The following is a 24,360-nucleotide window of genomic DNA, read 5'->3' as shown; positions in this document are numbered from 1 at the left end:
TAAAGACCTTGGGGCAGACAATTATCATACAAGATTCTCAATGCTCTTTAAACAATCTTCATCAGCATTCCCTTATTGCTGAATAATAAATCCAAAGAACAACAAGTGATTTACATCTATACTCTTCTCCATATACTCACTTTCGAGCATTTCACTCCAAAAAGTTAATTTTAGACATAAATCTACCCGAACTCTCTTTAACTGAAACAATACCATCAAAATATAATGTTATACTATGGAAGTTTATGCTGAATGTAGCAAGTATATTTATTCATTAAAGAAGCAAAAACATGCCGATTCAAAGTGGATGCCTTTTGTATGCCTATATTTATAGAGAACTTGCAAGACACTTCTGGAGTCCTAAAATAAGTGGCAACAAAATCATACATATCTTCTATCACACTAATAATGACTACTAAATAGTAAATACCCCTTTATCTTTCACCAAACATTATCAATCTCTATGAAATCTAACATTAACGATTTTTCTAAATCCAAAAACCCAAGCGCAAGTCATTATTCTTCCTCTTCTCCAATAACAATCTTAATAAATAAGTAGCTTTTATTATTGATCTTCCAGACATCAAATCAAACTGAGTTTAGAAATACTAGTTCCAAATTTCAGTATTTGTTCAGTCACTCTCTATCCAGGATTCAAAATGTGGCTCATCTATAATTTGAGCAACATCATCTCTCTTATTCTTATAAATCAACACCAAAATACTTCTCAATTCATCGGCTGCTTTTTTTTCCTCAAAATTTATTAAACAAACTAGTTAACCAAATTGTCATTTAGATTTCCTGAACAACTCCAAACCAGAATATCATTAGGTCCTATGCAAAAAAAAAAAGTCACATAAACAAAATGCATATCAGCTAGATCAGGTCAGCAAAATCGAAATCTCTTATAAATAATCATAAAAATAAAGAAATGAATATAATAGTAAAAATATTAAAATTTTAATCAAAATTTACATATACAACATTTATTTTTTATCAAAATAACAGCTACCATCAATTTCATTTAGTATTATATTAAATCATCTATTTAATTATTAATGATTATAACTATAAGTAAACCTATTAGGTTATAAAATCAACATTTAGTCATTTAACAGTATAAGTAAACAATTTTATATTTTTAAAATTAAATAATAATCTCATTTAATTAACATTGGCATTTTTGCATTCTCTATTTTAAACATCTCTATTTTGTTTTGTGACATCCCATTGCTAACAAAATAAAAAGATAATAATCTGCTATATTATAAGCATATGATGCGATCATATACTAAATGTGATATATGAAAATTCTAGCTTACTTCATTTCTCTCATCACGTGAATTCTGTGGACTGCAAAAGAAATCAGCATCAGCCCGCATTGGCCAACCCAAGTGGAAACAATCAACAGACCTGAGGAAATAAAGTATAGATTAATGACATATGCCCAATATGTATTTTGGCAACCGATCATTATATGCTGTGCTTACCAAAAATATTCATTTAAATCATCATAGTTTCTCCATTGTGAATGTTTTGATCTTTCACTCTTGCTCTTTTTAGCTTCCTATACCAATGCAAGTGCACTAGAATCAAGATGCAGCATAATAACAACAATTAAGAAATTAGAAACAAGTAACCTGAGCACCTTTGCTATTATCTCATATATTGGAGTCACAATTTTTTTCAGAAAAGCTTCTTCATCACCCCCATAAGCAGGTCTTATGTTCTCACCAGTCATTGGACTCACATTCCCAGCTAGCATGCCATATAATTCAAATGCCATCTAGAAAATAAAGAAACAATAAGAATGATCATAAAGAACAATTTTAGCTAGAGACCAACCAACCATAAAGTTTTCAGAAATATAACAGGAGGTGCTAAAGCCACAAGAATATGTATAGACAATTAGAAAAATAATGAATTAAAAAACAAGATTCATCTCATATAGTTTTCAGTCAGCAAATTCATTCATTGCAGAACATTCCAATACCAATCGAATTTATTGGCTTTGATGTTTTAAATGGTTAGAAACGCAAAAATGTTATGTCTGTGAACTCTCCTTCTTACTCACAAGCAAGGTTCACAATACCGTACCGTACCGGTGTTTTGATCTGGACTCGGTACCAGTACAGTACGATGTACCGAGCGGTACACCCAGGTGTACCGAGCGGTATACCTAGCAGCGCTACAGTGCATTGCTACAGTGTACTGGTGCACTGTACTGCTACTGTAATATTACACTGCAACAGTAAACTGTACTATTGCAGTGCAACAGTGCACTGTACTGCTACAGTGCACTGCAACTGGATTAGTGTAATGAAATTGCTTTTAACACCAAATCATCAAAAAGGATATTATAATTAACATTTTGAAAAGTGTAATGAAATTGCTTTTAACACCAAATGCACTGGATTTAGGTGAGAGAAGGTAGAGGGAGACAATATACAAGATACAAAGAGAAAGAGGGATGAAGTGAGAAATCAAAACCCAAGGGTAAACTGCATTATGCCACTGGATTAGCTTTATGAACACATGGGGAAGCTAAGCTTGGGACTAAGTAAATTATCCTACTAAAACTATGCAATTGTTCATAAAAGTCACCTAGAAGTCTTGAACCCATATGGCACTAGATAAAAGTTGTCCATAATGGCCATTAAGAATGAGCAATCATAATATTAAACTGTACTTGTATAAGGTTCAGTTAAAGCCACTATGAATTGTTTGTAATGGCATAAAATCATCATAATATCATGTAAATGATAGTATCACTAAACCACTGACTAGTGTTTTGATAAGACCCTAAAGTCTTATCGTAGGCTCTGATACCAAATGATAAGACCCTAAAGGTCTTATCGTAGGCTCTAATACCAAATGATAAGACCCTAAAGGTCTTATCGTCGCTCTGATACCAATTGATAAGACCCTAAAGTCTTATCGTGGAAGAAATGGGAGAAATGGGGATGATAATGATCGCTTCGAGGGGATCGGCCTCCTTGATCGCTTCGAGGGGATCGGCCCTCCTTGATCACTTCGAGGGGATCGACCTCCTAGGGTTTGTCCAAAGACAGAATAGTATTTTTCATATATTTTCGAAAAGAAGTAGTTACATCCCTATTTATAGAGTTCCACCCAGAGTCCATCAAGACTTGAACTCTAATAATAAATAAATATTAAATAAATCTCTACTTGACTCTAACTGAACCAAACCGACTCAATAAACAACTAGACTAAACAGACTCAATAAACATTATTCAAAAGCTCAGAAAAAGGGTTCAAACAGTTCCTCCCTCTTCAAATCAGCCTTGTCCTCAAGGCTGAGCAGCATCAATCTCGGGGAGCTTCTCTTTTAGCACTTCAATCATAAACTATCTGCAACGCATCACAACCCGTTGATCAAGTAAGTATGGTCTCCACTTTTTGAGAGTGTAAGCAACAGGTCGATCTTTCAGTGTAGTAATCGTTGCATGAAACTTCTGGCCCTGTATAATCAATTTTATCTTTGAACCTTTGCTATCACAAGTGAAAATCCATCCATCAATGATCTTTACTTCGAATCTATCATAGTCTTCAATGTGATGGGCCAATCGGTCAATAGTCTCACTGTCCATAGAATTGTTAGTGCTACCAGTATCAATCAAAACTATAACAGGCTGATGTTCCAGAGTTTCGCCAACTTCCATAGTTTGCGGGTTAGAGTAGCCTGCTAATGCATGCATTGTATATATGGTAGGTACAACCTCTTCATTAGAATTTATACCTTCATGATCGGAGTCCACATTCTTAGCTTTCGGTTCCTCTCCAATTGGTTCAATCATCAGAAGTTGCCCTTGTTTACATCGATGCTCCATACTCCATTTTTTATCATAATACAAACCCCTTGCTGATCTTTCCTTGCTAATTTTTTTCTCATGTATATTTGCAAATGAGATCGCAGCTATCATAGTGCGGGGTTGACGAGCCTTAACTTCACACTGTATCTCTGGAATAAGCCCTTCAATAAATGTATCCAGAAGTTGTCGGTCCGACCAATCTCTAGCTTGATTTGACAATCTTTCAAACCTACTATGATATTCTAACACTGTAGAAGTCTGACGAATTTTGGTGAGCCGGCAATCAACATTCTCATATTCGGATGGGCCAAAGCGAACAAGAAGCCCTCTTTTGAACTGCTCCCACGAAGGAACTCCGTGGAAAGTTTCATATCAATCGTACCACTGGAGTGCATCTCCCTCGAGCTGGATTGAGGCCACTTCTACCTTGGATTCTTCTGGGGTTCTGTGAAAACGGAAAAAAAATTCTGTCTTAGAGATCCAATTGGTCGGATCTCTATCTTTCCATCTCGAAAATTCCATCTTCATGTGTGAGTAATTTGTGTCATAATCTTGGGGCCCTTTTCCTATATTTTCAGATCTGTGCAACGTAGAACTTGAGCCTCCATTTTGTTGAAATTTGCTAAGGCTCTCCAGTAGGCTCTTTTTGAAATCATTAAGTGTTTCTTGCAGTCGGTTCTCAATTCTGATTTCCAATGCTTCCATTTGAGCTTTCACCGAGTTATCAGTGGCCATTGCGTAAGACTGCAAATCTGTAATCTCAACTTCTGTTTTTGGTGTTGGTCAAGGGCATCAACACTGTCGATGCGAAGTTGCCGAGGAGGTGGACGCCAAGGGCAGTGCTGCGGTCACTGCGTTGGAGGAAGAGTGGCTGCCCTATGTTTGTGTCACTGCGTGAAATGAGAGCGACAAGGCTGAAAGGTGACGGTTGCGGCTGTTGTGACCCAAGGAAGCAATCGCCAAGCAGCCGTGTTGAGGCTGCGGTGATGGCAACCGACAACTACAACAGTGGAGGCAGAACAAGAGGGAGGTGGCGTTGAAGCGGCCGGGGTTGAGGCTGCAGTGGTGGCAATCGGCGACTGCGACAACGATGTAGAGCAAGGGGGCTGCAGCAACGGTGCAGATCGAGGGGGTTGAGGTGAAGGCTGCGGTGGCTGGCAGTAGCAGTCGTTGCTGGCCGGAGCGCAGTGACAGCGGTGGAGAAGGAGGCAGCGAGGGTCGTGGCAGGCTGCAGCAACAGAGGAAGCTATGTTTCTGCAACCGTTGCAACGAGGGCTGCGGCAACCGGAGGCTGCCAGGCTAGGCGGCGAGCGGCGTCGTCGCTGGCTGGGCAGCAGTGGCGACGGTGGTGGCAACCGGCGTTCGCAGCAGCAAGGGGATCCGCAACTGCGGTAGCAAGGGGACCCGCGACTGCGACGGTGGTAACTGCCCTGTTTCGGTCACCACGGATGCAGAGCAAATGGAAGCAGCGGCTGGGAAGCGAGCGGGAGCAGCGGCGGTCGTCGCACGGGAAAGCAGCGGCTGGAAGGCGACGGCGACGACGACGGTTGGAAACAAGGGCAGCAAATGTGAGTTGCCCGTGATTGCCCTGTTTCGGTTACAAAAGATGCAGAGCAAGGGGGAGTGGCGGCGGTCGTTCTCGCCCGAGCCAGGGGAAGCGGCGGCTGGGAGGCGAGCAGCGGTCGCCGCACGGTGGCTGGTAGTGGTGGTGGGTCAGCTGGAAGGCGACGGCGCTCGAGGCGTGGTTGCGATCGACGAGGGGCTGCGGCAACAGAGGAAGCTCTGTTTCTGCAACCGCTGCAAGGAGGGGCTGCGGCAACTGGCGGCTGCGGCTGCGGTGCCGGCAGTCCTTCTCGCTCGAGCGAGATGGGGACGCGAGGAGAAGAGGTCGCTGGCCGGGTGATCGAGCGGCGGCGATGCGGCTGGGAAAAGTGGTGGTGACGCGACTGGGAACAAGGGCAATCCGTGAGTTGCCCTGTTTCGGTTGTCGCGAGGAGGGCGACAATCGGCGGCTGCTGCTGCGACCAAAGGGGAGGCGGGCGGCGGTGGAGAGGCAGCGGTGGTGGCGCGACTGGGAGCAGCGTCACCAACGATCGCCGAGGAGGAGAGGTCGAGCGGCTGCGCTGCGACGCAAGGGGAGGCGGGCGGTAGACTCTGGCCGGAAGTGGGGCAGAGCCGGTTGGTGGCCGGAGAGCAGCGACGGGCGACGGGTGGGCTGGCCGAAAGCAGGGGAAGAAGGGGTGCGTGGTGCAGTTGCTGCTTCTTCTCTCTTTCTTTCTTTCTTTCTTTCTTTCTTTCTTTCTTTCGTTTCTCTTTTTTTTTTTTTTTTTTATAGCTTCGTTGGAGCGAGAATGCCAAGGATCGTCGCTCTGATACCAAATGATAAGACCCTAAAGTCTTATCGTAAGCTCTGATACCAAATGATAAGACCCTAAAGGTCTTATCGTAGGCTCTAATACCAAATGATAAGACCCTAAAGGTCTTATCGTCGCTCTGATACCAATTGATAAGACCCTAAAGTCTTATCGTGGAAGAAATGGGAGAAATGGGGATAATAATGATCGCTTCGAGGGGATCGGCCTCCTTGATCGCTTCGAGGGGATCGGCCCTCCTTGATCACTTCGAGGGGATCGGCCTCCTAGGGTTTGTCCAAAGACAGAATAGTATTTTTCATATATTTTCGAAAAAAAGCAGTTACATCCCTATTTATAGAGTTCCACCCAGAGTCCATCAAGACTTGAACTCTAATAATAAATAAATATTAAATAAACCTCTACTTGACTCTAACTGAACCAAACCGACTCAATAAACAACTAGACTAAACAGACTCAATAAACATTATTCAAAAGCTCAGAAAAAGGGTCCGAATATGTTTTTTCTGTAATACTCTTTATGTTATAAGGTTCTTTTGTACCAATATATATAGTGCTTGGGTAAATGGGCAGATACTATCATTTTGTTTTTAATCTCTGTCCTCTGTGAACTTTCATAGTGTCAGACCTTAATCCAACCCATATAGAGAGGATTAGCATAAAAATTTTTGTACTGAGGGGTAGAAGGCTCTATCATGCAGCCACCTATCAGGGCTCCTGATTGTCACGGACAAAGTTCTAAACAGGATGTTTGATATAATACCTATGTATGTCCGTGTCTTTCTGTTTGTTTATGCTTTGCACAGCATGTAGAGGAACGGTCGAAGGCTTAACAGCCCCATTTTAGTTGGGTTTGGTGGCCTTCATAGGCTTGTAAATAAAGGTTGTGTCATGTGGACACTTGCGAGAGTTATTCGGTCTGTAATGGACCATTTTGACCCTTTGTTGTGCAACTGTTCAGGGCTTGTAAAGTCTGTTTGTAATTTGCATTGTCTATGAAGTGTTTCCTGCAATGTTTGCTTGTGGATCCTGAGTGAGGCGTTTTCTCTTTTGTGGGTCCTAAGGGACCATGGGAGGCTTCGGGGAGGCCGACCTTTGCGGACGGACACGCAAGGGTGCTGCACGACTTAGGCAAAACCAGCTAAGTCCGTGACAGATGGTATCAGAGCGGGACAAGCACTCATAGAAACACTTGACGTGCAAATGTGGGGGACCTAGCGGGGCTGCGTTGAGGGCAGTGAGCACACGCGCGATCGTTTGGGGGAAAACGGGCATAGAGATATAGGGAAAATGAGTCGCTCGGAGGAGCGGGCATCTGAGATTGACATTCAGAGGAATGGCCAACCCTTCGCGCAAGAGGCACCACGAGGACAAGCAAGCTGGGAAGAATGCGGAGCGCACAAAGGTTGGGATAGCTGAGTTCGAGCTATGGCTCGACGTTGACAACAATACTTGATGGTGCTCAAGGCAAGCGAGGCGCTTGGTAAAGGATGAGACCATGCAAGGTGGAATGAGTTGCTCAGCGACCGAAAGAGTTGTGCAAAGCTCACAGAGGTGAGGGGAATTGCTAACTCGAAAAATTCGGTACTCAAGCATGGGGCTTGTATGCAGACGATGGAATGTTCGCGGCCATCCCAAGGTGGTCGAAACTCGGCGCCATGGAGCATTGAAACTTTCTCTTCGGCATGTGAAGGATACGTCCGTAAGAGGCTGAAGTGTGCAGCGAGTTCTGCATGTTGCTAGGCCTTGAGTGGTGCAGTGGGGACTGTATTGACATGGGTCACAATCTAGCAAGTGCGTTTGCAGAAGGCAGAACAATGCGCAGTTTGTTGAGCAAATCGAAGTAGTCCAAGGGGATGGTGGTCTCCGAAACAAAGAGAGATGTTGCTCCAACGGGATAGATATCCAGGAGGGATAAGTCCCGGTTCTCCAGAGGGAGAATCATGTGCAACAGACCACACATGTTGAGGAGGAGTACCTCAACAAACAACAACTCCACGAAGCTCAATGGACCGAGCAATCGGCGAGGAGTCATCGTATGATCTCGTTTGAGAGAATGCATTGGTGGATGCATTGCGAGATCAAGTGGGGGAGCGACCTAAGGCAACACAAATGAAGGCACACTTGGAGTCGATATGGAGATCAGACTCAAGGGAGGGCTGACCCGTAGAATGGTGGGCGCGAGTGCCACCATCAACTCAATGCAAAAACGAGGAGCGGAGCAACTTGGGTGTAACTTGGCGAAGTACCCAAGCCGCATGAAGAGAGTCAGCATAGAAGATGGAACATGGAGCGAAGGCACAGTGCTTTCCTTGGACAGAGGTCAAGGACATGAGCTCTTGTAGAGGCAAGAGCAGGATCATGTTGTTCCATGGATCCTTCATTCTGACGGAGCGGACTCATCTTGCATGGTGCCAAAGACGAAGGGCGCTTCTGGGCACATGCACCTTACCACGGAGAAGCATTTGACGGAGGAACTAAGGCGACTCAACTTGCGAAGGTGAAGTTGGGTTCAGAAGGCCTTGGCACGGGGCAAGAGGATGCGGAGGCGGGTACTCTTGAAGAATATGCCACAGTGTTGCCAATCAAGTTGTCAGGCAGGAAGCGGTGCGCAGCGGAGATTGTGCTAGTAGGGGCAGAGGCCTAGGATCTAGACAATGATGCACTAATTGCAGCGAAGTCGGTGGACTTCGGGAGCTACTAGGCGACGGACTATCCTAGAGCGGTGCTTCATCTAGGTGTGACCAAAGAGTGGGTGGATGAAGATCGATTGCTAAAGGAGTGAACAAAATCGAAGGTGGAAAAGACCCAGCGATGTATGGGCAGAGGCCACACATGGAGGGATCACAATTCGAGTTCATCCTACAAGGATCAGAATGCAATAAAGATATCACCAGGAGGAGATATGGTGCAGCGGATCGTGGTGGAACAGTTCGTGGCAATGCGATACACACGACATAGTCCCGTAAGGGACTAGATCATACGGAGGTATGATCGGGAGCTATTGGAAGCTCCACTTCGGTGAACAACATGACGGCAAGAAAGGCTATGGATTCAAGGAGTGAAGGCTATGGTACCGCAGAGGTGGGTCTTCCGTGCGTGCATCGAATTTTGCTTCGGATAAAAGCCTTGGTCACCAGCATATGGGGGCTGTGTTCCACCAGGGGAAAAGTTCGAATGAAAGTACCAGTGAGTCCCATGGGAGGGACTTGATCATGCAGAGGTATGATCGAAGCAGCTGGAGAGTTGGACTGCTCCAGAGCCCATATTCGCTTAAGGGAGCCCGACAAGTCAGAGGACAAGGTCGAGTAAGCGAACGTTGCTACCAAGGAAGCTAAGGATAACAGAATCGGTGCAAACCCTACAACGTGATGGCAGAGGCCATGCATGAAAGTTGCAGTATGTCTTTCCATCGACCAAAGGGAGCTACTTGGAGAACACAAAGGTGTAATAGCATGGGGTCGAAAGGGGCGAGGAAGCGACGATGAGTCTAGAGGGACTTAGCTACCCAAAATCAAGCATCAGTTAGAATGGAGGTGGACTCGGAGGAGTGCCATAGAGACATATCTACTGATCGTGAAGAAAAGGGATGTAGATGCGAGGCGACGGATAGTAGGGCCATGGACATGGCAACGCCATGGTACCACAGAGGCGGGACTTCCGTGAAAGTCATTGATCCCTTGCTCTCATGGAGGGAGAGCGCTTGGTCGTGAAAGGGACCGAGGAGGTGAAGCATGTAGAGGTAAACTCCAAGTACCGAGACAAGGTTGAAGGGTAAAGGCTAAGGAACTTCGTAAGACCGGTGTCAACGAGCTTCTCATCAAGATAGTCGAAAGTTAAGAACTTCGGGTCATGCAAGAGTGCACGACCAAGGAATGAAACAAGCAATACGAGGTGTTGTACCTTTGCTACTCAGTGGAGTAGGCGACCGGGTTGATGGAGAAGACGGTACAATCCCAGAGGCGACCAAAACTACTAAAGACTTACTCCAAGTTGGGGTGAAAACTTACTGCATTCCAAAAGTTCGATTGCATTGAGAAGGTGAATCACAGTAACTAACTCAACGCAAGGAGTGCAAACACTTCAAGTGCTTCTGAAGTGTGAGCAAAAAGCAGGCGAAGGCCAGTACCCAGCTCGATGCATGGAGTACAACCTCGAGGAGGCGGGGGAAGTCAAGTAACCTTTGCCTTCTCAACTCTTAAGAGAATGGGCGAAACCGAGTACCACAATTATCTTATCTATCCAGGAAAGGAGCTCTGCACAAGTTCAAAGACCTTTCGAAGATAATGGAAGACAATAGTTGTCAAATCCTCACCAACGGTGATCAGTGCTACTAAGAGTAGATTGTCCGCTTCATTTCCCAACGAAATGTCAATCGAAAGCGGAAGTGATGCGAACCTACTTGGAAGTGACAACTAAGTGTAAGAAGAGTCAATGGGCAAATTTTATAGAGGAAGGACCCAAAAACTTCGAAAGTTTGCGAGGTGATGCTCGTTAAAGCTCCAACAAGCATCCACCCAGTTCAAGCAACATGTGATATTTGAGAGACTGACGTATAGTAAGGATGGTCTTTTCCTTCATCTGGAGGATCCGCAGGAATCAACAAAGGATCAACACAACTCAGCCAACCCCACACTAGAGTCAAAGTCATTGGCGAGTTGAAGCAGCATGGCGAATCAAAGGTTCGACTACTCAAAAACAGCAGCGGAGAGCAGTTGGGAGTCAAGAGGCGTATTGCAGCGGGAGCAGAAGATTGAAGACTCAGCAAAAGGCGAGGAGTTGCAGTGTCGGCAAAGGCTTCGACGAGGACGTCGAAGGAATAAGTGGGGGAGAATGTCACGGACAAAGTTATAAACGGGATGTTTGATGTAATAACTATGTATGTCCGTGTCTTTCTGTTTGTTCATGCTTTGCACAGCATATAGAGGAACGGTCGAAGGCTTAACAACTTCATTTTAGTTGGGTTTGGTGGCCTTCATAGGCTTGTAAATAAAGGTTGTGTCATGTGGACACTTGCGAGAGTTATTCGGTCTGTAATGGACCATTTTGACCCTTTGTTGTGCAACTGTTCAGAGCTTGTAAAGTCTGTTTGTAATTTGCATTGTCTATGAAGTGTTTCCTGGAATGTTTGCTTGTGGATCCCGAGTGAGGCGTTTTCTCTAACCCGTTTTCTCTTTTGTGGGTCCTAAGGGACCATGGGAGGCTTTGGGGAGGCTGACCTTTGCGAACGGACACGCAAGGGTGCTGCACGACTTAGGCAAAACCAGCTAAGTCCGTGACATGATGGTTCAAATATTTATTCAACAATGCGGCATTGCCTTCTCCACCATGACATTTTCCCTGATACATCATCTCCTCTACCATGTCAGCTCCACCACATCATTATCTCCACCACCAGAACATTTTTCTCCTGCACCTAAACAGTATCCTTTTCTCCTCTTTTCGCCACAACCAGAGACCAAAACTTCACCTAAGTTGGGCAAAACCCAGACTTACTGCTCGATTTTAAAGGTTAAAACTGAGGATATCAAGAGGTAAGCTTACTGCCCAATACACCTATCAATTTTTCCTTTTATACAGACAATTGTCTTTCTGTTTTGTTCCCCCCACGTTCCTCACTCTCTTTCAATCTTTATCGCTGTGCCTTGTCACCACTGCTTGCTGCCTTACCACTGGCACTTATTGCCTCATTGCAGCCTTTTCTTCACTACCACTGTTTCTTCCTCTGTCTTTGATACTCCACCTCCTGTCTTAGTCTCCTCCTCTTCCATCTCGCTTCTCTTCCTCAAACTCTGCCTCCGCTTCCTCCTACCACTCTGCTCCTCTCCTCCTCTTTCTCCTCCTATGGCCCTCCTTTCTCCCCTTTTTCTCTTAGTCTGTGCCAAAGAGTTCACTGCCAAAACATTTATTGGTATGCTGATATGTATTGGTCTAACTAGGGACCAGTACTGGTCCAATATCGATATCTGATACTTTGATCTGAACAATAATACATTTCTTTGCCTTCGAAAATATTATGGCAACAGAAATAATAGTATACGACCAATGAAAATGGATCATATATTGCAAAAAGGAATATCTTATAAGGGATTTAATAAAACAAGTCACAGTAAGAACCAAGGGCAATCCCATAGCAAACTTATCTATCTCAGGAACATTAATAGAATGAAGGACAGGGAAAAGGTATTATTACAAACAGAAACATGAAACTAGCAAAAGTTTGTAGCCTGATAACTCACATGATGATAGATATAGCAGAGACACTCGGGCATGAATCGCAAGTTTGCAGCTTCACCCCAGATAAGAAGGTAGAGGCCCATATATAGCAGCTTTCGTTGTTGCACTTCTTGTTGGATATTTGGTAGCCTGAACTTCAGGATGAGAGTAATTGCATAGTAGTAGTAAACATAAGTAAATTTCTTAACATTTTGCAGAACTATAGATGACAACAAAAGAAAAGGAACAATCTACACAATATATTTTGGTAGACAATTTCCAAACTCACCAAAGGCTGCTATTGCGGTCCAGGTATTTGCACCACTTCTTGTAATTCTTAAACAACCTTTTCATAACATGATCTAATGCAAGGTCATCCAACTGAAAATGAAACACTTTTGTTATTGACCAGAGAAATATTAAAAGAAAGACCAACTTCACATCATTCTATAATTTGCACAAGACAAAGTGAACCTTTGGTTGTTGGTCAGAATTCGGGTTTTGGCGTATGTGGACATTCGCCAGTAACAAAACAAGATGCTCCCTTTGATTAGATACATTATCCTTCTGCATATATGACAACATAACTGACTGCAATGTTCAAACTAAACAATACCTGATAGCATACAATCAGCATGAAAATAAATGAGAAGAAACAATGGCTTCTCTACCTGAAAACCAAACATTAACTGTAGCCAGTCGAGAAGATCTTCATCTACTTTCTTAGTGTGGCTCTTTGGCCATGGTAAGCCCCTGGTATTCCGAAGAGCTCTGACAGCAGCTTGAATCTGCAGAACAAACCTAAAGCAAAATTAGAGGATCCTTGGATTATTTCTTCAGATCAAAAGCAGATCCAATCAATTATAGGAGCAGAACCTCGGGATACAGCATAATTGCCTGACTTGCACTATCAGGATCAAGAGGGAGAATATTGTAAGGTCCAAGTGCCTTTTTCTTTTCCTCGACTTTATGGGCAGCTTCCAATATCTAAAAATAATCCAATCATTTGGTTTATTTAAAAAAGATTTAGCTATTGAAAATTTGGATTTTGGACTACAAAGCAGCGTGCGTAAAAAAAACAGAAAAGAAATAGCAATCACCTCATGATCAACTTCAACAGATTGAGTAAGATTGACAGCTTTTAAGACCTCAAATAATATAGCAGCAGTTCGGTATGCTTTGAAAAGTTTAGCACTGATAAATCACAATAATCAGGAACTTTTGACAAGAAAAACAGGCTAAACATCAGTCACACTTGCAATCTAGTCACCTCTCATTGAATGTTTAAAACTCACCGGTCAGCTTTATCAGCAGCATTTTGAAGCTCTTGAATATATCTTTTATAGTATTGTTGATAAAAGGTCTGCATTTGGCGTGCATCACTTTTTTGTAACCTTCCCTCTAAAGTGGGATCATTCTCCTACAAAAAATATTCGATAACAATAAACAGTAGACATAGATCCTAGATACCTCTTTTATCAAGCAACATCTTTTATCATCAAAAATGAAGAGAAAGAGAAGCAAAGTATGTTCAGTGGTGAAGCATAGAGTCATAGACATTTATCAAGCAACATCTTTTATCATCAAAAATGCAGAGAAAGAGTGATTGCTCAGTTGTGAAGCAAACTATGTTCAGTGAAGTTAGTTAATGTCAAAAAAATTATTGGCAAAGCAATTTTGCGTTCATCCATACAAACACTTTGCAATAAGCAGCATTCTGAAAAATACATTTACTACAGGATAATACACCATACGAATCCTAAGAGTAAGTAAATATGTAGTGGCCCCATATGCTTTATACCCTTGATGTCTGAAATATGTAAATATTTGGCAATTGTTTGAACCTACCAGTTGTCTACCATGTGTAGGACAAGAACCAATGTAAGTTTTCTAGGGAAGAATCAGAACTTCAACTGGTAAGAGAGAAGTAATAGAACCACTGAGATTTAGATTTAGATCTGAAATGCACTAGTGAGGTGAAGTGAGCCAGTCCAGATTAGAGGAGCCAGGATAAGCAAAAGAAAACTAAAGAGGAATGGCTAAAACTCAAAAGCAATAACAAGGAGCAGTATGGTACTTGGGCTACCTAGATTACAGCAGAGAATGTCTGTTGCTGTTCTGAACTCATGCAGAAGAATGAGCTGAAAGTGACAAAATTCTAGAGAAAATGCAATTATCAAAAGGAGGTGAATACCTATGCATCAAACCTGTAACTTAACAAAATGAGCAACCTGGTGGAAGGTCTGCCAAGGGAAAGACATGCAATCATATAGCTATGTTCAGTAAGGTTGTTTCATGACTCAAGATTTTGACACTGAAGTCAGAGTGAAGCAAACGTTACATGGGCTACTACCTAGATTACAGCAAAGAATGTCTGTTGCTGTTCTGAACTCATGCAAAAGAATGAGCTGAAAGTGACAAAGTTCTAGAGAAATTGCAATTATCAAAAGGAGGTGAATACCTATGCATCAAACCTGTAACTTAACAAAAAGAGTAACCTGGTGGAAGGTCTGCGAAGGGAAAGACATGCAATCATATAGCTATGTTCAGAAGGTTGTTTAATGACTCAAGATTTTGACACTGATGTCACAGTGAAGCAAACGTCACAAGGTGCCAAGGGTAGACCTATACCCATTCTTAAAGCCTTCTTAAAATATATAAAAGATGAAACAGAAGAAGAAAAAGAGTTTATTGGTGGCATCTAAAGTAGATTCAAACGATCTGTCACGACATTACAGCAGCTAGAATTAGAATATAAGCTCCATTTGATAGAAATATCACAAAACTATAAACATAATGCATCATCATCTTAATGGTTGTTTTGATACACAATTTCATGATACTACAGATTGATCATGCAATAGATCAGTTGTTTCCTCTAGCTCGTGGCAGGATATAAAGGAAGCAGGAATCAGGGATAAGAATCAAGTAAGAAACAAGCATGTTGAAAGTTGGTTACTTAGACTCTCGGTCTCTCCTATTCTTAGAAATCATAACCAAAGGCCATGGTCTCACAACAGTGATAACCTCACAGCATATATGAAATTATGAATAATGCAAACTGGGAATTTCAGTAGCACTATTACTATTAAAATCATCTCTAAATGGGCCAAAAAAGAAAATAAAGACAGAAAATAAAGAAAATAATATATCTTTTTTAATATGTCTCGATGGAATTGTTTTAAATTTAGAAATTACTTTCCTAAAGGAATCCAATCTTCATATTGACATTAAATCAATAAATTAATATAACATAATATATTTGAATGGAAAAGTTTGAAGTAAACCAGATTAATTGATGCCAACTCTACGGTTTCCTATATAACTCAGAGCTTGTAATCAGCATACATTTTTGGCAAAAAGGTAAGCTATAAATTTTTGACAGAAAAGTAAAATACTCTTTAATTACAAGAATTATCAGCAATTATTATGTATAAGAAACGAACCCTTTCTAGACGCTGCAATAGAGCAGTCTTGAATTGACGAACACCACGTCCGCTTGAAGTTGGATCTAGTCTATGAGCCTTTTCAAACGCATAGAACCGACCTATTCAACAAAAAATTAATAATTGACAGTTAATTCAAATTAATGTAAGGAACAAATATAATATTATGATGTGCATATCTTCATGTACAATCCACATGATTGACTAAATAAAGTTAAAACTTGCTCAATATCCAGGGACGTTGCATAAAAAATGAGCAGCAACCATAGAATAAGAAAAAGGAAAATGATTTATCCTGTAAAGCAGTTAGTAGAGTTCCTAATTAGGAGATAAAAGAACCTTATAAGTCCCTACACCTCATTTTTATTCCATGAGTTATCTGCTAGATAAAATACAATAAATAAATGAATCCTACCAAATTATTCAAAGAAAGAAAGTCTGTGTAGCGAGAATTTTGAGAGCATCACAAGTTATTTGGTTCAACCTGCATACATAAAATTGATGGGCATACCACCCATAACAGATTGTTTAAGTTCTTCATGCATATGGTCCAGCCATATTTCCTAGTAAGAGATACATCAGCATGTGAGATTCACACTTCTTTGTCATTAAGGGGATACCCAACGTAAAACCAGTACCTGATGTAGTCAGTATAGAATGGAAGGGATTGATAATAGTTCTCATATTGTGATATTAAACGGAACAGTGAGAACTTCAATAAACTGATAAATAAAAACAAAAAGTACTTTCTTTTAATAAAAGAATCACATAGAAAACACCAAAGCTAGAAGCACCTACTATGCAGCCAAAGAAGAAGAGAAAGAGTCCCTGTAACTATATAAGAACATATGTGGCCAATTTTTTAAGTGAAATCTAAAAATATAGGGGGAAATTAATAAATTCACAAGATCAAACCATAACAACTCAGCAAAGGTCAACAAATGAGTGGTTATATGTTACAACTTTAGTAGTCATAACCACTGTGATTATTATACCTATTGATGGGAAGGATGGACATGACTTAGGAAGAACTCATGCCTAACAAGATGAAATTCACAGCTTGTGGTAATTAAGAGTTTAAAACCCTTTGTAGGAAGCAAACCAAGTAGGAAAGTACAATATGCAAGGATTCCCAAGTTCTCGAACGTAGAAAATATAGACCTATATGCTCAACTAGAGAGAGGAAGTGATCTTCCAACATAGCTAATACATTATGAAAAGGCTGAAATATAATGTTGAAGGGTTTTCAAAGACTTGAAGGCAATGATGCAATCATATTGCCTCAAACCTTAGCAACTTACAAGAGCAGAGGCATGACCAACTTGAGAAAAACACCTAATGGCAACCTTGTGGTGCTTGCATATGGTTCAGACTTCAGACGTTCAAGAGTTTTGAGAAACCTGAGCCTTGAAAAGGCTTCATAATGTATCCTCTATTATGCCCATGTCAACCCTTCATAAAAATCATAGAAGTTGCTAAATGCATAAAAAATTGCATGTGATGTTTAGAATATATAGAAATAAAAGAATAGTGAAGCGTTAAAAGGGAGAGTATGGACAAATCCATATCTTAAGTTCCAAAGACAAGAAAGACAACAATTTATAGCAACACGCAATAAGTGTGCATCCTGGTGGCAAGGTGGAAAATATATTAATGGTGGAAGATGGATAGCTGATGGGAAGGAAAATATTTGGAAGATAAAATATTACTCTATTTACATGGCAAAATCTAGAGCTAGGATTGAGAATAGTTCTCACAGTAGACAAGCAACACTTACAAGAATTGAGCTGAAATTGTTGGACTTCTTATGCCATTTTGACAAAGGAGGGAATATGCTTTAAAAGATTGTGTCTTCTTTTCTATTGGGCCACTAATAAATAAAGGTAAATAAATCAATGATTGTGGTACTTAACACATCAAAAAGGACTGGCTCTCCCTGAAACATTGAGAATGTCTGTCAGCCCAGAGTCCCTTTTTTTTGGAGTGGCTATGTACTGTAGTTGTCCTTTATAAGTAGTTTTTTAGACCTACTCTAAAAGGAGAGTTTTGTATAGATGGTGTTGCCAAAATATATCTCATTGAGGAGAATAAATGCAATCAAATCAAGTAAGAAAAATGGCAAAAATTCAAATTTCTGATTTCTTTCTCAAAGAATGATTTTAGACACAAAAATGTGATATCCAGAGATAGACCCACCAGGTATGCGTTATGACTTGAGATAGTACACCTAAGAACACCTTCTGTGTACCTCTTTCCCATGTTGTGCTTGGCCTACATGATTTCCAAGCATAAGTCATGACGATAATGATATCTAAGCTTACAACCATTTCTGCCATGTGACACTTGGGACTTATTGTGCATCCTGGTGAATCTCCAATATGGTAGAGAACCATTATAGACAATGGTGACAACATGACAGGTCATCACACCTCCAAGATCCCACAACACCTTGCAGGATTGAAATGATTAATGTTGTTGTGTGATTGTCTGCGAACTAGATGAGGATACCAAATATTTGAGAGAGGGAGTTTGTGATACTCTAAAATAATCTCACATCAGATGTGGGCTATAATTAGAGATAGTATATCAGTTACTACCCTCCCCCAAAATACATGTTTTGAATACTCTTCTCGAGGGTATGAAAAAGTAAAATAAAAGACAATGATATTCATGTCAGTGAAATTAATATTAGCCCTTTGACTAATAAGTGACTAGTAACTAATAAAACTATAGCTTGGTTTTTAGTTAGCAAGGTAAAAGTCAAAAAAATAAAAAGAAATTATAATGCAATGGAATTAAGCAAGAAGCAAAGATGACAATAAAAAAGAGAACCCATTATATCTTGGAAGTTATTCCAAGTCCTATTATTTATCAAAAAGCATCCAAAAAAGTTCCCTTGGTATACATTCTTTATTTTGTTCACGATAGTGGAAACAACATTTTACATAGCCATGTTTGAGGATCCAGTTTTCCTCCTTAGAATGTTGTCACTAATATTGCCTTTTAATGATACTGAAATAAAGCATGGATGTATGCTAACCTAGAGAAAACATTAGCCTTTGGTTAAGCTATTAAGATAAGCTTATTCTTGTTCATGGTCAAATTTGCTAAGCCAATTTAACCAAAATGATATGAAGATTTAGATGTTCCTATGATCTACTAACAAGATCTACTCATAAACCAGCAGATGAAAGAATTTGGACAAAATATTCAGCCTTGCATAGTATTATTATCAAACCAGACCAAAGTGGCAGGTAACAAGGGAAATCATGGGTTCGCTCCAGTCCGGTCCTATCAATAGATTAGGTAAGTCAAAAAAAAAAAACATTTTGAACCAGTTAACATCGTCGAATCCTTAATCAACCAGTGGGGAAGGAAGAGAAGAAGAGCAAAGGAAGGAAAAAAAGGAAGAGTAAGGCGGCGAAAAGGAGTGAAGGAAGCAAGAAAAGGAGGAGGAGAAAAAAGGAACATGGGAAGGAGACAAAGTAGGAGAAAAGAAGATGGGAGCAAAGGAAAGGAGGGAGAAGAGTCTGAGAGGAACAAAAAGAGGAGATAAGAACAGAAGACGAGAAGGAAAGATATGAAGGAAGAAGAAAAAAAAATAAATGAAGAATATAATATATTATTTGAAATTTTTTATATTAAATCTATAGTTCGACCAATTGAACCACCAGTCAGACCAATGAGTCAGTGATGCAAACCTTGACAGTCAAAAACAGGTCTGTTTTTAACTACTACATCATACAAGATGGTTAACTCGAGGGTTGGGGGACATGCAGAACAACATACTGAAAGAGATTAAAAGGTCAAAAATTTGAAATTTCAGCTAATTGTTTCGTGGTGTACAATGAATCGGTTGGTACAAGAGTTACCAGGACTAGAAGTTGTTGATTACACTCATGGTCTGATAAAATTCCACCATTTCTAATCATCTTAAGCACCTACCAAACAAACGTTACCATGCCAAAAATTTTAATGTCAGGAGGGCACCCAAAATTTGACAATGCACATCAATGTTTCTAGCTTCTTGAGAGCATGCGTGCACAGCATCATCAGGGCCATGCTGATAACAATCTGGCTAACTTTTGCTGTTACAAGCACTTCCTTTTTATTGTAATTTTCACTTTAGAATCCTCTGACTAGTGAAGTCCCAAACTAAGATGGGTTGCTTTCATGGAGTCCAAATCAAACCTTCAGAGGAAAGGTTTGTAATTAAGGGTACAAACAACGAAACCTAAAACACATGGATTTCTGCAGTTATCAAGATCAATCTTCATTTATTACAACAATCAGTAAGGCTCTGGAAATAAGGAAAAGCAATTTTCGGTGGCCTGCGAATCAATCTTTTTTGTTCACCAGAACAGGCAATTTTTCGGTGGCCTGGAAATAAGGTAGTGCACCAGAACAGGCAAGAAGCTTGCAGCAAACACAGAACCAGTAAACCCACATAAACCGCAAAGCACAAACCAAAGGAACTATAGCTATTTCAAGGCAGAGTAACAGTTAAAACTTAAAAGGCCCATCAGCGGATGCCCATAAAGATGACCAAGATTCCAAGAAATTGAGCAACACGAGGTGGGGGACTCACAGAGATAAGCGACTCGGCGGTCTTCCTGCTCGACCTCGTTGGCCACGCGGAGGATGGGGGCGATGTCGTCCAGGGAGGATGGCACGACCTCACTATCGAACATCGACTCTCCAAGGTTGCCGGCCGTCTGCGTCCGGAGTATCTGCCGCGCTGGCGGCTGCTGCGCCCCTCTTCGAGAGGAAGCCATCTCCTCCAACCCTCACCACCACCTCGCTTCAGCTTCCGCTTACCCAAGACTAGCAATCCAAGTCATCATAGTGCAAGAAAGGACTCAAAAGAACGAGACTCGAACCCGAAATCGAGCGGGAGCTTACCGATTTCTTCCCTTGGAGGAAGACGATCACAACGATCCCCACCGTCTCGCTTGCGCCTTCACTCCCGCTTCCGCTTCCCCATGTCTAGCAATTAAAGTCGTCATAGTGTCAAACCCGAAACCAAAGGAAACATCATCAAGAACCAGCAGAAGATTACCAGATTCCTTTTTCGGAGGAAGACGATCGCGGATCTGAGAATTCCACACAGACAGAGCAAGCGAGCGGAGAATGTGGTGTGAGTTGACGCTACCGAGGTTTTCTTTTTGAGGGAAACGATGGAGAGGGGGTGAACCGAAAAAGGAGTAGGAAAAAGAAAAAGGCACGACGCCGACAGCGAGGAGGGGAGAGTGGTGAGGAGCAGGCCAACAGAAAAAAAAAAGGGAACCGATCTGCTGATTATTTACGACAATGCCACTATCCATTGGTAAGTAAGTCGTAACGGTCGTTTTCGGCTGAGGATTCCATTTTGCGCAGCCGTCGGTTACATGGAGGAGGATGCGCTGTTTTGACTTTGTTTGCTTCTCGTCGTTTGGATGTCGTGCTCCCGGGTTAAGCTTTTTTCTTCTTTTTTTTTCTTTTAACCATGCGAAAAAAGAATTATATTATTTGTTTGAAACTATTTATTCGAACATTTGTGGTAATTATTAAATCAGCACACCAAAGAGGAGCTCGAAAGGTAAAAATGATCGAAATGATCTCGAAAAGTTAGCTAACCAGTCAACTAAAATCCTTTCGATATTGAAGCTAAATAAAGTATAAAGATGTGAAAGAAGAATATTTATTTGCATGGCATATCATATAATATTCAAAATACTCTGGATAAGTAAATATATTTTAATAATATTTAAAATATTTTAAAGAAATGATCTCTCACTGTTCAAAGTATCAATCGAAGTTATTGAATGAGACTCAACATGGATCTTGGCATTCCTTCACTTAAGAGTTGGCTCCAATCCCACCGGTTGATGTTATGATATGGTTTATCATATCATATAATTTTCAAAATACTCTAGACAAGTAAATACATTTTAATAATATTTCAAAATATTTTAAAGAAATGGCCTCTCGCTGTTTAACTTATCAATCAAAATTACGGAGTGAGACTCAACATGTATCCTTGGCATTCCTTTACCGATGTTACGATATGGGTTAAGTTATAATATGATTAATCTCTTCTTTGTCTTTCAATCACGTGAAGGACTTTAATGTATGACTTTGATTGAGAACCGGTCTTTGTTTAATAATGAGACACATGCACATTGTTTGGAAGCAACATCTAACTTCACAACTTTTTTCGAGAACTAAATCGTGACTCACCCTAATATGGTCTGCTCTATGCCTCTATGCGCCATGTCTTAATTCGGAAAAATGAATTAGCACTACAAGTAGTTATATAATTTTAATATTTTCTTTCTCTTTCAAGGAAAATTTCGTATTCTAATCGATTATTTTGCGCTATATTCTTATATCGGTAGTTATCTTGTCATTATCCGACTTCTTAATATACAAGTTCTATCTATCACATCTCATACGTCACATGTCTCAATTACAAAAACTATGTGATGCAAGAGGAAACCTTATTTTATAATACAAGAACTATGTATATTGCTAGATTGAGGAATAGACAAATTGTAAAGGGCAAATTCTAAAACAAAAATTCTAAGTTTTCAATTTTTTTCTAAGATAGTTTTTTTATTCTTTGTATTATTTTGGCATAGTATTCATTATTCTTTTAGAGATGATATTACCCCTTATCATCGTCTTATCATTAGCCTTCGTCCCTTAACGTCGTCTCTGCCCCATTACATTACGTTATAAGTTATCTCCATTATAACAAGACTCTTTCGTCCTGTCTGTTGCCTCTACTCACCTCCTCCTACCTCCATCCTATGTCCTTTCATAAATGAACAAGGGATGATAAGATAATAGTCATAAAAGGTGGAGTTATAAGAGGGGTAGCGAAAGAGGCACAACAACTTTCCTTTGACATTGCGTCGTTATAATTTTCCTCCCTCCTTAACATCGACAATCACCTCTACATATCCTCCTATAAACAACCCCTTCCTCCTTGGGTCTTTCACCTTCACTTATCTCATCGGCTACCATAATCATATTATCTCTATATTCATCCCCATGATTATCTCACCCGCTACCCCTCCTACAACTCTACATCCATTGATGGTTGCCTTATTACCTCATGCTCACCTTGCATCCTCATCTTCGACATCAGCATAAGAAGAGGCGAAGCAAGAACATTTGAAGGGAGCAAGAGGATGAAAGCAAATGGAGGGAAGTGGAGGCAATGAGTGAGATGAAAGGTCTCACGATGGCAAAAGCGATATACAACGTAACACGATGAGGTAAAGATGAAGAATGAAGACAGCTATAACATGGCAACGAGATGGAGGAGGTCAAAACGAGGCGAAGGCAATGACAGGTGAGGTAGAGAACAAAAGTAATTTTATATTTAAAAAATAAAAGATGGTTTACAAGAATAACATAAGATTCTAAACTTAGAGTTTAGTTTAGAGAATTATTTGATTATAAAAAATCTAAATTCTTTTAGGGAAATGAATAATAAAATAATTAACTAAATTTGAAATATGGATGATATATGATAGCGGATCAATGTTTTCGAGAAATAATTTTGTACAAACTCAGATTAAAAAAAGATTATACTCGATCATGTTTTGGAAAAACATTTCATATCAAATAGTTAATATTATTTTCACTCAAACCCCAATATCTGTAAAAGCAAGGATATTTTAGTAAAAGAATAAGCCAACCTGGGGCTACTGTTTTGGGCCCCACGAGGAGACCCAAGCAGTGGTCACGTGCCCCAAGCCCCAATGGCTCGTCAAAAAGAGCGCCGACTATTCGAACACTGTGCGCCTATTCTGACGGCCAAGCTTTCGGTAGACCCCGGAGACAGACATTGTTGTTACGAATTGGCAATTGAGCCATTTGAAGATATGACATATTAAATGTCTCTGTCACTGACGCGTTGTTCTCATCTGCCTCGCTCTGCTGTGTACATCAGCAACTTTGTTCAAAATTTCAGAAAAGTCAATCCTAATAACTTTCCACGAGCTCGTGCCGACAAGTTTCTCGGTGTCAATGTAACACGATTGACTCCAAGTCAATCATAAATGTTTACGTATTTCATTACGTAGTTGAATGATCATGAGTGTCAACACATGATCATCCCAAAAACCAATCCGTATGGTTGGTTGGAATGAATAGTCACTAGAAATACGAAAATTGAAGATACAATAGAATAGTCCTTCGGACTTGAGATAACCAAGGTTTGATCTCGATTATCAAATTAACATCTTGATAGTCAAGAAAATAGAATACACCATTAACTGACATCTTTATAAAATTTAACGGTTGACATCTCCGATTCCCAATCGATAATGGGTTTAATACATCATTCCTAGACTTACGGTTGTTGGGAGACTCAACCAACCTGATTAATTGTTCTTTGTTGTTTAAGACAAAAGATTTACTTTAACTGTTTAATCACTTTGAATCTAACAACATAAATCAGATTTACATTTTTTTCAAAAAGCCAATCATGTTGATGAATGG

At 40.6% G+C, this 24,360-nt stretch overlaps 1 protein-coding gene across 4 annotated transcripts in view; it reads right to left on the bottom strand.

Annotated features, from left to right (window-relative positions):
• Positions 1 to 21,127, bottom strand: part of LOC103994457 (callose synthase 3) — a 63,587-nt gene extending 42,460 nt beyond the window's left edge. Inside the window, exons 1-14 of one of the 4 annotated variants that reach the window (XM_065165147.1) lie at positions 20,927 to 21,127; positions 20,770 to 20,853; positions 20,456 to 20,691; positions 15,868 to 15,968; positions 13,717 to 13,841; positions 13,522 to 13,615; positions 13,298 to 13,408; positions 13,093 to 13,209; positions 12,896 to 12,988; positions 12,711 to 12,802; positions 12,445 to 12,571; positions 1,649 to 1,786; positions 1,491 to 1,567; positions 1,323 to 1,413 (exon numbers count right to left, since the gene is read on the bottom strand). In XM_065165147.1, the coding sequence (XP_065021219.1) occupies positions 1,323 to 1,413; positions 1,491 to 1,567; positions 1,649 to 1,786; positions 12,445 to 12,571; positions 12,711 to 12,802; positions 12,896 to 12,988; positions 13,093 to 13,209; positions 13,298 to 13,408; positions 13,522 to 13,615; positions 13,717 to 13,841; positions 15,868 to 15,968; positions 20,456 to 20,642 (1,353 nt within the window). In that variant the 5' untranslated portion in view covers positions 20,643 to 20,691; positions 20,770 to 20,853; positions 20,927 to 21,127. Of the gene's footprint in view, positions 1 to 1,322; positions 1,414 to 1,490; positions 1,568 to 1,648; positions 1,787 to 12,444; positions 12,577 to 12,710; positions 12,803 to 12,895; positions 13,013 to 13,092; positions 13,210 to 13,297; positions 13,409 to 13,521; positions 13,616 to 13,716; positions 13,842 to 15,867; positions 15,969 to 20,455; positions 20,692 to 20,769; positions 20,854 to 20,926 lie in introns of those variants that run through there. The other 3 variants (XM_065165144.1, XM_065165146.1, XM_065165148.1) reach the window with 3 other exon arrangements.
• Between the last annotated feature and the right edge of the window lie 3,233 nt (positions 21,128 to 24,360).

The sequence above is a fragment of the Musa acuminata genome, chromosome BXJ3-8 (assembly GCF_036884655.1).
Source record: "Musa acuminata AAA Group cultivar baxijiao chromosome BXJ3-8, Cavendish_Baxijiao_AAA, whole genome shotgun sequence".
NCBI lineage: Eukaryota > Viridiplantae > Streptophyta > Magnoliopsida > Zingiberales > Musaceae > Musa > Musa acuminata.
Note: the sequence above shows the minus strand (reverse complement) of the source record. Positions and strands in the feature narration are given on the sequence as shown.